This window comes from Mycosarcoma maydis, chromosome 9 (assembly GCF_000328475.2).
Source record: "Mycosarcoma maydis chromosome 9, whole genome shotgun sequence".
Lineage (NCBI taxonomy): Eukaryota > Fungi > Basidiomycota > Ustilaginomycetes > Ustilaginales > Mycosarcoma > Mycosarcoma maydis.
In genome coordinates, this window is record NC_026486.1 from 719,637 (window position 1) to 733,962 (window position 14,326).

Here is a 14,326-nt window from a genome sequence, read left to right on the forward strand (position 1 = left end):
GCGGCGACGTAAGATGGTTTTGAGAAGATGCACATGGCTCGTGACTAACTTGGTTTTACTCCGGGACTGTGATGATTGCGATAAGATAAAACGACAGAACAAATGGGCTCGCCTCGCATACATTCAGTCCTCCATCTCTTACACTCGGATCCTCTCCTTTGTAAGTGGCGTACGCGCCATTCTTCTTGCCAAGCCTCAGATACGGTAGGTGTCCATGGCTGCACCGATTCGAGCGATTTGCCCATCGGTAAACAAGTAGCGGCAAGACTCGTAAGAGTAATCCATGTGGGAGTGAATGCTGTCCACGCCACCTCCCGCACAAGAGTCTTGGCTCGTTGGGCAGCCTCGCGTCACGGTGGACTGAGGAGGAGTATCGTCGACATAGTCACCACTGCCAGAGCAACCACCTTGGAAGACGTGGTAGAGACCTGCCCAGTGGCCAACCTCATGAACTAAGGTCTTTCCAGCCTGATAGTTGGTAATCGGTCCTCCAGGGTACGTGTTCCAGTCAAGAACGATACCATCGTTGGTCGGATTGGATCGGTAGTTCCAGGGAAAAGTTGCGTATCCCAGCAGACCAGACGAGCCAAAGCTGACCGTGTAGACGTTGAGAGCGTTGGCTCCACCTTTGCGAAGAGCCGACTTCATGGCGCGTTCCTGCGAGGTGCCCTGGTTGACATTGTTAAACCAGTCCGAGTTGACCGTGGTATCAGTGCTGGCAAGGTAGTAGGTGAGTCCAGTGCTGGCATAGTTGTCGTTGAGGATCGAGATCTGGTTGGCGATGGCGCTCGACGAAATCTTTCCGTTGCTAGAACCATCCGTGATCAAGTGGTAGTAAACCGGAATCCTAGCCGAGATGGCAGCAGCCGAAGCCGACTTGGAAAGCGAGTTGGAAGTGCGTGCAGCGCGTGCAGCTGCAATTTTGTTCCCCAAGACCTCCTCGACAGTGGCGGGTGCAGTCTCGTGACTTCCACACAGCTTGACCTCGGAAGGAGCCGCCAAGACAGCAGGTGCGGACACCGCGAGCGCGACCCCCAAGTAAAGTGCAAGCTTCGTGAACTGCATTTCCAAAGCAATAGGATCGTCTGGTGGAAGAAGATTGTACGAAAGGAGCGCGGAAAAATTCAGAAGCTGGACAGGGTGTTGAGATGGGGGGAAGGAGGACGCAAGTTCAAAGTCTCCTTATATGCTCGAGGCATTCTCTCGTTTCTCTTCAGGTTAGTGGTCAATGGAAGCGCGCAGCGAAGCGCGCTGGTGCATGTTGTCCATGAGTCGCCAATCATATCCGGCTGGTTGATTGATGCTTGAGTGGCGTGACAGATTGTAGCTCTTGAGTGAATCAGCACGAATCATTCAGAAGTCGACGCGTGGACACAAGAACGGATGTCGTTTGACACCTCAGCCTTTCGATCCGCAGCTAATTGTTACTTACAACACCGCTGTGAAAGCCGTGGACGGAAGTGATGCACCCGAACGGAGACGCTTCTTCCGTTCTTGTAAGCGACCGATCCACTGGAGAGAAGGCAACTTCGAAGAAGAAGTCGAAGAACTAGTTCCAAACACGTCTTAATCGGTAGGTAAGAGCAGTGCGACGGGAAGACAAATTTGGGTCAGCCAAGTGTTGATCTGAGAACAAGAGGGCCGCTGTCTCCGCAATGACTTTGTCCCGGCGGTGAAACAAGGGTTCGAGATAGATTGCCGAAGAGGCAGTGGACCGCCAAGACTTTTTTGGATGCGACTAAGCGAACGGAAGGGTGCTTTCCATACGTTGCTGAGCGACACTGCTTTCGTTTGTTGCACACGACATCGCCGTTGGCGCTATTGCCAGGTAGCATTCACAGAGCGGGAGAGAATTTATACGCGAGCGAAGCTCTCCGTGGCGTGCGAGCGACAGAGATAAGTGGAGGACCACGAGGAAAAGACCAAGACAAAGATGAAGACGAAGACGAAGACGAAACCGAAGCAGAAAGCAACAGGCTGCAGGAGGCTTGTCCAATTTGGAAGTCGTCAAGTTGCGCGATCGTGCTCTCGCTAAAGGAAATTCGCATCGCAAGCCAATTGCGGGCTGTCAACCATGATAAAAGATCAGTCAGCGGTGTTCGCCGGAGAGGGCTGATCCGCATGAACTAATGCGAGCAGATTAGCGACAAAGGCGCTAAAATGGCTGTCGCTTTCCTTGGCAACAGACTAGTTCAGTCTGATAGGTAGCACAGAAGCGAGTTTGACGGACAAGATTCACAATTGCAACCTGTACTGCAGCAACGTCGGAGCGAGAGACATACGTAACTGGCTTTTTGGCCAAGGACAACGACACAAACAAGTTGGAAACAAGAACCTGCCGAGACCTTCAAAGTTCAGGCAAGTCACTTGCAAGCCATCCCACCAGCTTCCTTTTCGAACCACTTGAGCCTCTCGTCAACCACACAACAAGGGCGACCCGCACAACAGATTCATCATCGCTGTATACACGTAAACCGGCGAGAACGAAAGGCAGAGGAGCCAGGACACTCAGGTTCGATCCATCTTTATAGCATCAAAGGTGAGCTTGATATCCTCAGGAGGATGGATAAGAGGCGATGGTGAACCATGTCAGTTGATCACCACGTCAGTGCGCATAACGAAAGACCAAGGGAAATAGGACGCTTCTGCCACGGGGGTAACGTCACACATCTGCATCCAAACCGTGGGCCCGCTCAGACTGAAGTAACGAATCAGACTGGGATGAAGGGTGCCTTTCTTGGTCCTGGGTCGCTCACCGAGGGTTGGCGAACTCCTTCTCCAGCAAGCATCCAAGACCAAAGAGAAGGATCTGTGTATAAATATTCAGAAAAGATGCTTCAGCCCCCAAAAGAAGAACCAGATAGGAACCTAACTAACTTATGTCAAGCTGTGATCCGAATGCTGCACGCAGTTAACTATTTTCGATTTTTCAGAATGCAAGTGTGAGCGACGACCAAAAACCGCCACAGAAAATTGAGTCAAGAAAAGGCTGCCAAAATCTGAACGCGGGAATCGGGCAATCATGGCTCAGTTCTGGTACGTAGCAGCCTGACCTTCTTCTTCCTTCTGTCTAGGTCTAGGTCCCGATTTCTTCCCACAATTTTCTTCTTCGGATCACCTCCACTCACAACCCAAGACTTCAGGCTTCAAGCTATACGTTATTCTACTCTGGCAAATCTGATCAGCATCCACTTAGGGTTTCGTTGAACCTCTTTTGGCCCTCCCACCGCCATCGATCACGCCAAGATCAGCCTTAACGCCTTGATCTTCGCCATCATGCTGTCGAGTAAACTCGTTGCTTGCTCGGCTGGCCGCTCCGTCCAACGTATTTCGCGCACCTTTCTTCCTGCGATGCGAGGCGTTGCCACCAAGGCCGCTGCCGGTCCATCGCGCCAATCCGCCCTTTCATCCTACTCGATCGCTGCTGTTACCGCCATTGGTGTTGGTGCATCCTTCTATGCACTGCAATCACGATCCTCAGCTATCCAGTGCGAGCCCCGCCAAGCATGGCACGACCGTCTCAAGCCAAAGGAGGCCAAAGGCGATGCTACACTCCACAAGGATGCCCATACTCGTCATGCCCCTGCTGAAGTGCAGGACGAACGAGTCGAGCCGGTCGAAGAGACGCCTGTAGCAATTGAGGTCGCTGTCGAGGAATCCGAGGAGCAGACAGGCCAACAGTCTGCATACGATCCCGAGACCGGCGAGATCAACTGGGACTGCCCGTGTCTCGGCGGCATGGCACACGGTCCGTGCGGAGAACAGTTCAAGCTTGCTTTCTCCTGCTTTGTTTACTCCGAAGCTGAGCCTAAGGGCATTGACTGCGTAGACAAGTTCAAGGCCATGCAAGACTGCTTCCGCGAGCATCCGGACGTCTACAAGGATGAGATTGAGGATGACGAGGCTGCGAATGCTCAGTTCGAGAAGGAAGAGGCGAATGCAAAAAGCAATGGTCTCAATGACGCAGCACAAGAGGCTGTAGAGGAAAGCAGCGGAGGCAAGGAGGGCGCATCTGCATAGGGTTGATGTAGACCCGTGGCGACCGCCTTCGATTTAACTCTTGATCCACTCAGATCAGCAGCCAGGTGGAGCTTTTTACGCTGCGCACAATCACGTTCCTCGTCCGAAACTTGCGATCTGACTTGCATGCTTCGCGTACCCATCATTCCAGCGAACTTGGCTTGTCCACCTTTCTCACCTTTCTACTGGATTTTGCAACAAGAAGCTTCGTCCCGCGTTCACCACTCTTCTGTACTTTAACATGGCCATCAAGACCTGTAACTCTGCAATAGACCCATCTCTTCTCGTCCATCGACTTGAACCGTCCCAGATCCCTTCAATCCGCTGGCATTCATGTAGTTTTCTCTTTTCACTGCGTTGCTCTGTTCGCATTGTCTCATCTGCACTCTTTTGTTCGGGTTTACCCGCCACAAGCATTGCTCCAACTCTGCTAAGCTGCTCCATCCTTGTCACCAAGGCAACTCAAGGGGAGAACGAGACGAAGAAGATTACCACGACCCTCGGTAGTTCAGACCTCCCGTCCAGACACTCCTGAGAGAGTATCTGGAACTCGAACGATCCTGCTGCAGTGTGTACTTCTTTGCGCTGTAAGTGTGCTTCAGTCGTGAGGCTCAGTTGATCTACCCTTCCGACTTTTGCCTTTGTCGATCAAGGCGCATGGTTCCAGAGGATCCCAGTGTTGTCACTATCCCAAATCCCGAATCACCAATCACCAACTCACGATTCACGATTGTAAACGATGAAGCTGAGCTTCTGCGGATCACGGATAGCCACAGTCGTGAGTGTGAGACCAATCGAAATTGCAAGAGAAAGTAGAAGTCGTGAGTCGTGAATACATGAGGGTTATTCGTGATTCATGATTCATCAATCGTGAATACCTGTGAATCACGTCTGTGAATTCGTGACTGTGAATCGTGAATCGTGAATCGTGAATCGTGAATGTGCCACGGCGAGAAACGCGCTCGGGCCCGAATTCCGACGGGTCTTGCTGCTATTCACGATTCTTGATTGACCTCGAACTTGCCTTACATCTCTTATTAGTGTGCTACAGCAACAACGCAGTCGCCAACACGATACACCCGTAACAGCGGCGACAAGCTGTTACGAACAGCGAATGCTCGAGTGAAAGGAAGAATCTCTCGCTTAGCAGGCACATAGTCCCACCAGGAACCATTTCAAGCCTTTGTCTATGCAGTTTAAGGATCTCGTCCGCCTTGTTACATCGGCGGTGCACTTGCAGCAAAGATGAGCTTCGCCATTCCAAATCACCATCACATGGTTGGCATGTCATCCAACTCGCTCGGCACAAATCAAAACGGCGCTCAGCATAGAACCAGCGGCGCTCAACTGTCTCCTACCACTCCGTCATCTTTTTCAGATGGGCACACCGGCCCACCTTTCACCGCACATGCTGCTGTCCCAATGTCAGCAGGTCTGCCTGCCACTTGCTTACCCAACAATGCTGCAGCAAGCTCGTCAAATCTGGTTGCAGAATTTCTAAAGTCCCCGGACGATCTCACCAAGATCTCGGCGCTACGAAAGAAGCTGCTCAAGGAGCAAGTCAGCTTGTCCGCCAAGCTTAAGCTCGGAGCAAAAGAGCAGCTCGAAGCAACACGCGATGGCTTGCTGAAGCTGCAGGCAACAAGAAAAGATGTCGCATCCATCAGAGAAGCGTTTGCACAAGTAGAAGCGCTCTACAACAACGCAGATAGTGAAGACGGCTCGAGATCTTACCACCCTGATGCCAACCGTTCTTTTCGCATCATCAGCCAAGTGTCTCAGATTCACCGCAATTTTGTCCAGACCACAAGCACACTCGAAAAGCTTGATGCGCTCCCTGATAAAATCCAGACGTTGGCAGAGATGCTGCAACGAGGTCGGGGTGACATCATGGGCCCAGCTGCGGACCTTCTGCCATTACATTTCCACCTCTCGCAGCTCGAGGCTTTTCGCAACGAGACATTTCAGATCGCACGCACTTGTTCTGCAGACGTACGGAGTACTGTGTCCGAGTTCTTCGCGCCGCTCGATGGACTCATCCGTGCTTTCGACGACTACATTATGTCACTTGCAGAGAGAACCATGGACTTGGTCCGCGAAGGCCGGCACGCCGTGGTGGTCAAACTCATCAAGATCGTCGAAAAGGAGTCACGCGAGGATGAACGTGCGGCAGCCATTCGTCTCGCTAAACGTGCCAACCTCGAAGGCGCTGCACGCTTCCGTTCCGTAGTGGCCAATGCACGTGTGATCAAGCTGTACCGACCCAAGTTTGTCGAAGCAATCGACCGGTCCACAGCCGAGCTTTTTGACGAGTGCTGGTCGCGCTTCGGCGCCAAAGACTCAAGCCTCGAGTTCCTCGCGCACCTCGACTGGATCTATGATGACATGCGCTTCGTCCAGTCGGAGCTGACGCCTCTGTTCCCGCAAGACTACAAGATTTTGCGCATGTTTGTCAAGAGCTACCATAAACATCTTGGCAACATCCTGCGCGAACGCATCCTCGCCAAAGATCCAGAAGCTAGCGCGCTGCTGGAGTTGTATCAGTTCACACAAGAATACACCAAGACGATGACCAAGGAAATCGGTGCAGAAAAGGCATGGCTCGAGCCGACACTGCTAGAGGGCAAAGAGCAAGGCATTATTGATGATTATCTGGGCTTGATCACTCGCAAGATTGACGAGTGGACGGCCAACTTGATGTCGGACGAGGTGCGCGAGTTTGTCGCGCGGCAGAATCCGCCCGACGAAGACAACGAGGGGCTGTACGGCCTGCAAGGCGCGGCGATCCTGTTCCAGATGGTCAACCAGCAGATTGAAGTGGCAGCCGACTCAGGCCAGGCGAGTGTGCTCGCCAAGGTTGTTGATCATACAGCGAAAGCCATGCACTCGACACAGGCGACGTGGCTGCGCGTGCTCGAAAGTGAGTTCAAGAAGCAGCGCGAAGCAAAGTCGCCGGAAGATGTGGTTGGCGGCCTGGTGGAGTACGTCATCGCATTGGCCAACGACCAGCTAAAGTCTGCCGACTACGCCGAGGTGCTGATAGCAAGGCTCGAGCCAATGGTGAGCAAAAAGTACCAAGCTGGCATCCGCGAGGCGGTCGACAACGCGCTCAACGGTTTCCTAGATGTGTCCAAGCGATGCACACAAGTATTGGTAGACCTGGTGTTTGCCGATCTGCAACCAGCAATCAAGGATCTGTTCGTATTCCCCGTGTGGTACTCGGAAGGTACCACAACGATGATCATCGAAACGATGCGCGATTACATGTCGGATTACAGCGAGCGGCTCAATCCGAACCTGTTTGACGTGCTATGCGACGACATGATCGACCGCTTCCACGTCTCTTACATTGGCGCACTCAGGCGTGTTGGCAACGGCAAGTTGCGCATGCCTGCAGCGGGCGAGCAGATGCGCAAGGATATCGATGATGCCAAGACACTTTTCCTCGCATTCAAAAAGGAGCAGGAAGTCAACGACAAGTTTGAAGTGCTTGTCGCGATTCAGGGTATGCTGGCCTCTTCGGCAACCATGGTATTCTTGCCCTACTGGAGCTTTGCGAAAGCACACGGATCCCATTTGGGTTTCCTCGAGGCGATCATGAAGGCTCGAGACGACCTGAAGAAGGACGACGTGAATGGACTCATGGAGAGTGCAAGGAGAAAAGTCAAGAGCGAAGGGCTCAATGACCTTGTTCCAGAAGCGGGCGGACCTACCGTGATGAGCAGGGTAGCTCAGGCGTACGGATCCAGCTTCGGAGGCGGCCTGCTTTCGAATCTCGGCGGAGAGAGAGCGGCAGGGATGGCGGCAAGTGCGACACAGGCGTTGGGTTTGACTGGTTGGAAGAGCAAAGATTGATCGAGTCAGCCATGACACTGCGATTGGTCCGCCACTACTATTGTCCAAGCAATGCAAATTGTTCGCATGGCTAGTCTCGAGGTGTGTCAGCGTCCTAGCAGCGGCTGCAGTGTGTGTTAGTAAACATTCGTGAATATATATATATATATATATCACGAATATTTCTTTCTCGTGACAGCTTCGATTCACGCTTGTCTTGCCCACACAGTACTTACTTGGAGGGGCTTTGGTAAGATGTCCTTGCTGACCGTACATTCTTCTATGCAAATGCCGCGGCGTGAGGATAGCGTGGCAGATCCAAACTTTTCTAGCGGAACAGCGTGCTTCTCAGATACCATACACGATTTTCGCGCTCGCTCCTTGGAGCGCAATTGGCGTCCTGTTGATGCTTCCACGGAAAGATGCTGTCAGACTGATCAGCGAGTTCAAGCTCACCTATCTGGTTTGCAGCATTCTATTCGTCAGCGGGGTTGAGATCGGCAGCATCCATGCAGAGGAGATGCTCTTGTACGGCTATACCGTTCAACGATCCGATGTCGGCCTGCTCATCAACAACACTCTTTCGAAAGAGTCGCAAAGCAGGGGAGGAGGTGGAAAGGGCTGTCACAGTGACATACCGATGCAGCCTGGACGTGTCAGACATGGCGCCATCTCCCGCCGAGCCAGCTGTATCTCGCATATCATGGGCTGTCACGTTGACTTTTCATACAAGACCGCTCGCGGTGCCTCAAGACACAGCGACAGGTAAAAGCGTTTGCTAGGCGGTAGGTACATGCGAAGAAAGGTCATGTTTTTAGAAGATACAGGCTACAGAGTTCAACAAGGTTGGAGACGAACAAACGTTTTCAGAAGGACAAAGGCAAAGACATCTTTCAGGAAGGGGGACTACTGTACTTGGGACAGTTCAAAGCTTTGCAAAGGCAATCAAAGAGTCATGCGTGGCTCGCGCCCAAGAAGTCCCGACGGCTTCCTGCTGTCTTCTCGGCTGGTGCTGTGGTCGTATCGCGCTCGGTAAAACCACTCACTTGCACGAAGCGAGAATGCAGACATTTGCCTTGGATCCACTGGCATCGATGCCTGTGTTCTTATTTCCACCAACACCTCCAGCGCCACCTTCATAATTATTGGTGGTGTTTGTGGTGGTCGTCTGAGACTTGTCAATGTTGTTCTGGGTGTTGTTGGTGGTAGATGAAGAGCTCGAGTGCGACGAGTTGTCGGTATTGTTGCTGTCCGTCGTAGTCTGCGAATTGTCCTGGTAGTTGTGGCTGTTGTCCTGGTAGGTGGAGCTGTTGTCGGTATAAGAGTGGGAGGAGTTGTCATTGTTGTTCGTCTTGTGCACATTGTTGGTGGTAGAGGTCTTGTTGGTGTTGAAAGTGTCATGCGAATCGTGCGTAGACGCGTTAATGTTGGTGGTGTTGCTGTTGTTGTTGGTTACAGACGAGGTTCGCGAGCTATCATACGAATTGTTGTAGACGTAGGTGGGCCTGTACGATCCGCCTCCGGACCTGGAGCTATCGGTTGATCCAGATGAGGAGCTCGAGGTAGCCCCAGATACTGAGCCTGACGACGATGAAGCAGATGAGCTAGCTCCAGAGGTGACATGAGAGCCGGCACTTGAGCCGGCGGAAGAGTATGAGGGTGAGCTGGCCCCAGAGGTGCTGGCTGTCTCAACAGCTTCGCGATTGACGCAGAAGCAGATGGACTTGTCGTCATCGTTGACGGCCCACTGATTGCTTCCGGATTCGCCTTTGGTCGAGGCGGCTCGTTTGGCAAGGTCAGAGTTCCAGTAATTGGAGCGTCGCAGAATCTCAAAGGCCTGCTCGATCTCGGCAGCAGTCGCACGAGGAGTTAGATCCTGTCGAGCAGCAAGAGTACGTCGACGACGCTTCGCCTGCGAGAAGGCTGTACTGGTGTAGTGATCATGTGCAGAGGGAGTCGCGACTACAGCCTGCGAGGCAGCAAGAAGAAGCAACAGGAATGGAAGGAGGGTAATAAAGCCTCGGACGGAAGCGGTCATCTTGGTGAGAGGTCGGGGCAGTGGAGGATACCAAACGTCAACAGCGACAAAAAACTGAGCAACAAGAGCCTTCTTATATGCTTTTGGTTGTAGGAAATACTATGGCTCTACGAGCACCGGCAATCTTTACAGCACTTTGTCACGGCGGCGGAAGCAACGGCAATGTGAAGCGCGTTCGTGTAGACTGAGAAGACGTACAGTAGCAAAGTAACGCACCTCCTGCTGAAATGGGAAGAAGGTACCTGCAAGGGCGCAAGGAGAAAGCTGCAACAGAACAAAGTCTTGACGCGACACGAGGTCAAAGTCGAGTCACTCGGCTTTACAGACTGGCAAGCATGTGTGCGGTGCATTGTCCTCTGCTGCTAAATGCACCGCTGCTAGTACCTCTTGCAGGAACAGGCGAGAGCTAGACAAAGATCACGTAGAGCCTGGTCGGAAGAGGTCTACGTTTACTAGCTCAGGAGGAGGGAATTAGTATGATAAGCTCGCCTGTGTTTAAGGAAGCCAAACGTTTGGAATCGGACCTAAGGTCGGCATACAAATCAGGATCGACATTGAATGGGAAGCAAATCATGCAAGGGAGATCTCAACCGTTCACAAGGTACACCTGCAATGTGTATGGGCGCATTCAAGTGTGCTTCTGATGCTTTACTCTGTTTGAACACCACGCCGAAAAAGCCGACTTGAGCTATACAGAACCGATAGAAGCTGCACTGGCTCGACACTGGCCAAGCGCCATTCGTGATTGTCTTCTGTCAACGGGCTGCAGCTCCGGTTTTGCAAGCCAGGCAGTCGCTTTGACCATGCGGGATCATTCTGTGAAGAGAGTCTTGTGCAAGCGCGTAGCATCAAGGCGTGTCTGTTCCATTGCTTTGCATGATCCGTGCTACATGTTCAATGGTGATCAATCTCATTCAGAAGCGGCATGCTATTGTACGAGAAGCAGCATGCTATTGGATGAGAAGCAGCGGACCATTGGATGAACAACACCATGGTACTGATTAGCTTGCGTATTAGCAATGGTGACTCCAGGCAAGGGGCTGGCGAACTACGAAGGGTGTAAGAGCAGTGCTATGGCCGTCTGTGTGTGGCTTGCAAGGCTGTATGAGCTATGCGCCGCGAGCTGTTGTAGCGAGGCAAGGGGTTTGTGCAGCAGCTCAATGCGTGATGTGCTCGCTTTTTCTTGCTTTCCGCGGAAAGCGCGAGGCTATTTTCTCCGATTTTGTCCCTTCAAATCAGTGAGCCATACACGTTAGTCAAGCGAACACGCAACAGACAGGGTCCATTCTGACCACGCCGGCGCTCGGCTGGTGATTGATTGTCTCCCCTTTCAGGCGCACAGTGAACCATCATCCATTCGAGTAGAAACTTACACTTCGTGTGAGTCCAAATGTAGCTCACCTATTGTTCTTAAGCCGACACTTGCGAAAAGCATGCTCAAGCATGGTGACAGTATTCACATGGATGTATAGCGTGCACGGCGGCAAGGAGAGAAGAAAATACTTTAGTAAGACGAGGCATCCCAGTCCGGTAACGCGGGTGGTAATTTTTATCCAGTCAGTGTCGCGCGCTGCAAGTCTCTGTTGTGTGTTTGTAGTGGGCAAGGTTCGAACAAAACGAAACGTAGCAAAGGAAAACGTATTCATTAACAATTGTAATTTCGTACGAAAACCGAGACAGGAGAGAGCTGCGGAAAGGGTCAGAAAGAGAAACGAAATCGAGTGTGCTGGTGGCGCCTTGGACCTGAAGAACCGTGTTGAACGTTGACTTTGGCGATGACCCTAGAACAGGTGAGGATCGAGCTCACCCTAGATGCAATCCGAAACGGGCTGGATGCGCTCATTCCACAGGGTCTTTTCGATGCTGTTGAGAGGGTTCGGTGCGGGATCAGAGCTAGACGACAGAATCTCGACCAAGGTTGGGCGGAGCTCGAAAAGGTCCAGACAGGGGTAAGTGTGCGGATCGAGCACACCCTGAATACACAGCCGAGGACACTGTTGACCGGTAATATGCTTCACTTGCGGTCGTAAGCCGTCTGGCGCACGTTTGAATCCGGTGCTTGTGCCAAGGTCGAGAAGCACGCTCAACAGAGCCTGTTCGGTCAGTGGCTTCTCGTTTGGCGGTGCCATCGAGGCGCTCTTGATCACCGGTCCAGCAACGACAGGCGCTGAACTAGCAGGGACCGTGGTGCTCTGTGTATCCTTTCGGCTTCTTGCCTCCCAGACAACATAGGTCATGTAGCGCGCAGCGTGCATTTCGGCCTCTCTGGGCTCATGGGTGATGTTAGAGGCATCAGTGGATGAACCATCAACGAAGAGCCGGTCGAGATGACCTACGAAAACCGGGATGATGCCATCGATACCATACTGCGCGTGCACCATTTGCACGGCTACTCCACGTTTCCAACAGTACCACAGAAATTCGGGTGTTATCTCGTTGATCGCTTTGGGCAGCACGTCGAAATGCGTAAAGTTGATCCATATCGGCAGCGTAGCGGAAGCCGACTGCAACTGATCTCTGAACGGAATCGCATGCCGTTCGGTGCGCGAGCCGGCATCGTAGACGTCTTCCAGGCGTTGGCGCAGCGCACCGAGATTGGCATCGTCGAGCTCGGCAAGGTTCTCAAGAACGCTTTCGAGAGGCACGGGCTTGGCGTAGATGCTGGCGCCCACGTGTTGGGTGTCCGACGATTCCTTTGGGTTGGGTTGTTCGATTCTTTTGCGCTGCACGGCGTCGCAAGCAGCCATCAAGATGATCCGCGAGGCAAGTTCTCCGAAACTGCTCATCACCAAGGGAACCCCGGGGTTGAGCGAAGCAACGTTGCTGAAATCTCTTTGAGAATGTCTGCATACTTGTAGCCTCTCGCTTTCTGACGTGTCTGGAGGTAGGGAGCCAGCATGATATTGGAGGCAGCGATGGCTAGCACAGGCTCTGATGGAGATTCAACGTGCATGACACCCTCGCTGGTAACATGTGTGACAATGCGCATGTGGCGATTTACTGCACTGCCCGCGAATTGCTTCTGCCATTCGAAGAGTGCCGATCCTGGCGATTCAGTCGGCGAAAGGGTTAGCCCGAGACGAGACGCCAAGACACTGTAGCAGTGGGCGGTTTCGTAGATTCGAAAGTTTTCACCACCTGTCAACTTGAATTTGGCCATCAGCCAGAGATCATCAGGACTGCATGCCTTCCACAGCGCTCGTCCGTAGTAAATGATGTGAGAATCTGCAGAAGCTTGCGAGGCGCAAGAAAGGCTGGGTTGCTCTGAAAGCAGCATGTCAAAACCAAAGTCGATGAAAATGGGCTGTGGCACTCGGTCTATGCCACGGGAGGACCCACTCGGAGCAGAGCGCGTGACAAGAATGGCCGCGCTGATGCTGGTACTTATCAACACAAGCCAGAACGTCGTGGTCCTGGTTCTGGCTTGCTCGATGCTGATCCAATTCCATGCGCGGTGAAGGCTGTTGAGCTGATTTATGTTTGGGTCGTATCCGACGTTGAGTTCGACACACCCGTCGAAGGCCACAATGACAGGAGGTCTGGGTGATGATTCGCCTGTGGTCGTGGGGCGGGTGCATGTGAGCTATGATACACTTCATCTCTCGTTCGAGGGCGGCAAGCGGCGATTTGAGGTGAGCGGTGAAGAGTTCATCATGTTTCGACTTTTCGTCAAAGCTGCTGTCGGCACGCTTGAGGGTGTCAGAAGCGCGCTCGGAAACGGTTTGGAAGAAGTCGGTGCGTTCAGCATTGATACCATCCTTTAGATGGAGATGGTTGAGCTGCATCAGATAGTCGTGTTTTTGCTGCTGAGTGGGCAAGTTGGCGAGGCGTTGAGCAAGCTCCGAGAACCAAGCGCCAAGGAAACAGGCAATCTGAAGGTTACACTTATCCTTGTGGGTCTTCTGAGCCTCTTCGAAAAAGGAACGAACACCACGGTCAGGAAGGGGATAAGCTTTCTTGGCCGGTCCCTCGTCGCTAGTTGGTCCAATGCAGACATAGAGAAGAGGAGTTCGATGCCTACATTCGTATACCATGCGCGACTTGCCGGTGCCGCTTGACTGGAAGATGGTAGTGCCTCGGTGGTAAGGGAGATTGCAGCTATATTGATAACCCTTGCTGTACTTCTGATCCTCTTCAGTGATTAACTGGAGGAAGCGGTCTGGCGCAGTACCGTGATAGGTACGGCCAAATTCGGCTGATAAACGAACGTTGGGACCAGAACCTTGTGGGCCTAGCGTAGGTATGGGCAAGGAATGTGCAACGTGAACAAGCACGAGCGACAGTGCCTCGTCAACATCACTGTAGGAGGCGATTTTGGCGGCGAGATCCCAGTAAACGTTGCTGACCTCCATTTCTAGGCACAATTTGTCTGTCATACTCTTGAACTCAGGTATGATGTCCTTTAACTCGGTCTGCGATGCCCAAATGTAATCA

The 14,326-nt window shown here is 52.5% G+C and overlaps 5 protein-coding genes across 5 annotated transcripts; 2 read left to right on the top strand and 3 right to left on the bottom strand.

The window, feature by feature from the left end:
* Window positions 1-195: 195 nt before the first annotated feature.
* UMAG_03630 (uncharacterized protein) lies at window positions 196-1,065 on the bottom strand (the record flags this gene model as incomplete). Its single annotated transcript, XM_011391750.1, has 1 exon — window positions 196-1,065. One exon carries the CDS (start codon window positions 1,063-1,065, stop codon window positions 196-198), a length of 870 nt encoding a protein of 289 aa, XP_011390052.1.
* Window positions 1,066-3,276: 2,211 nt separating this feature from the next.
* Window positions 3,277-4,020, top strand: UMAG_03631 (uncharacterized protein; the record flags this gene model as incomplete). Its single annotated transcript, XM_011391751.1, has 1 exon — window positions 3,277-4,020. One exon carries the CDS (start codon window positions 3,277-3,279, stop codon window positions 4,018-4,020), a length of 744 nt encoding a protein of 247 aa, XP_011390053.1.
* Window positions 4,021-5,265: 1,245 nt separating this feature from the next.
* Window positions 5,266-7,875, top strand: UMAG_03632 (SNARE-binding exocyst subunit SEC6; the record flags this gene model as incomplete). Its single annotated transcript, XM_011391752.1, has 1 exon — window positions 5,266-7,875. The coding sequence occupies one exon, from the start codon at window positions 5,266-5,268 to the stop codon at window positions 7,873-7,875; it is 2,610 nt and encodes an 869-aa protein (XP_011390054.1).
* Window positions 7,876-8,896: 1,021 nt separating this feature from the next.
* Window positions 8,897-9,892, bottom strand: UMAG_12238 (uncharacterized protein; the record flags this gene model as incomplete). The annotated part of the gene is made up of 1 exon (XM_011391822.1): window positions 8,897-9,892. The coding sequence occupies one exon, from the start codon at window positions 9,890-9,892 to the stop codon at window positions 8,897-8,899; it is 996 nt and encodes a 331-aa protein (XP_011390124.1).
* Window positions 9,893-11,700: 1,808 nt separating this feature from the next.
* Window positions 11,701-14,244, bottom strand: UMAG_03635 (uncharacterized protein; the record flags this gene model as incomplete). Its single annotated transcript, XM_011391753.1, has 3 exons — window positions 11,701-12,724; window positions 12,745-13,447; window positions 13,485-14,244. The coding sequence occupies 3 exons, from the start codon at window positions 14,242-14,244 to the stop codon at window positions 11,701-11,703; spliced, it is 2,487 nt and encodes an 828-aa protein (XP_011390055.1).
* Between the last annotated feature and the right edge of the window lie 82 nt (window positions 14,245-14,326).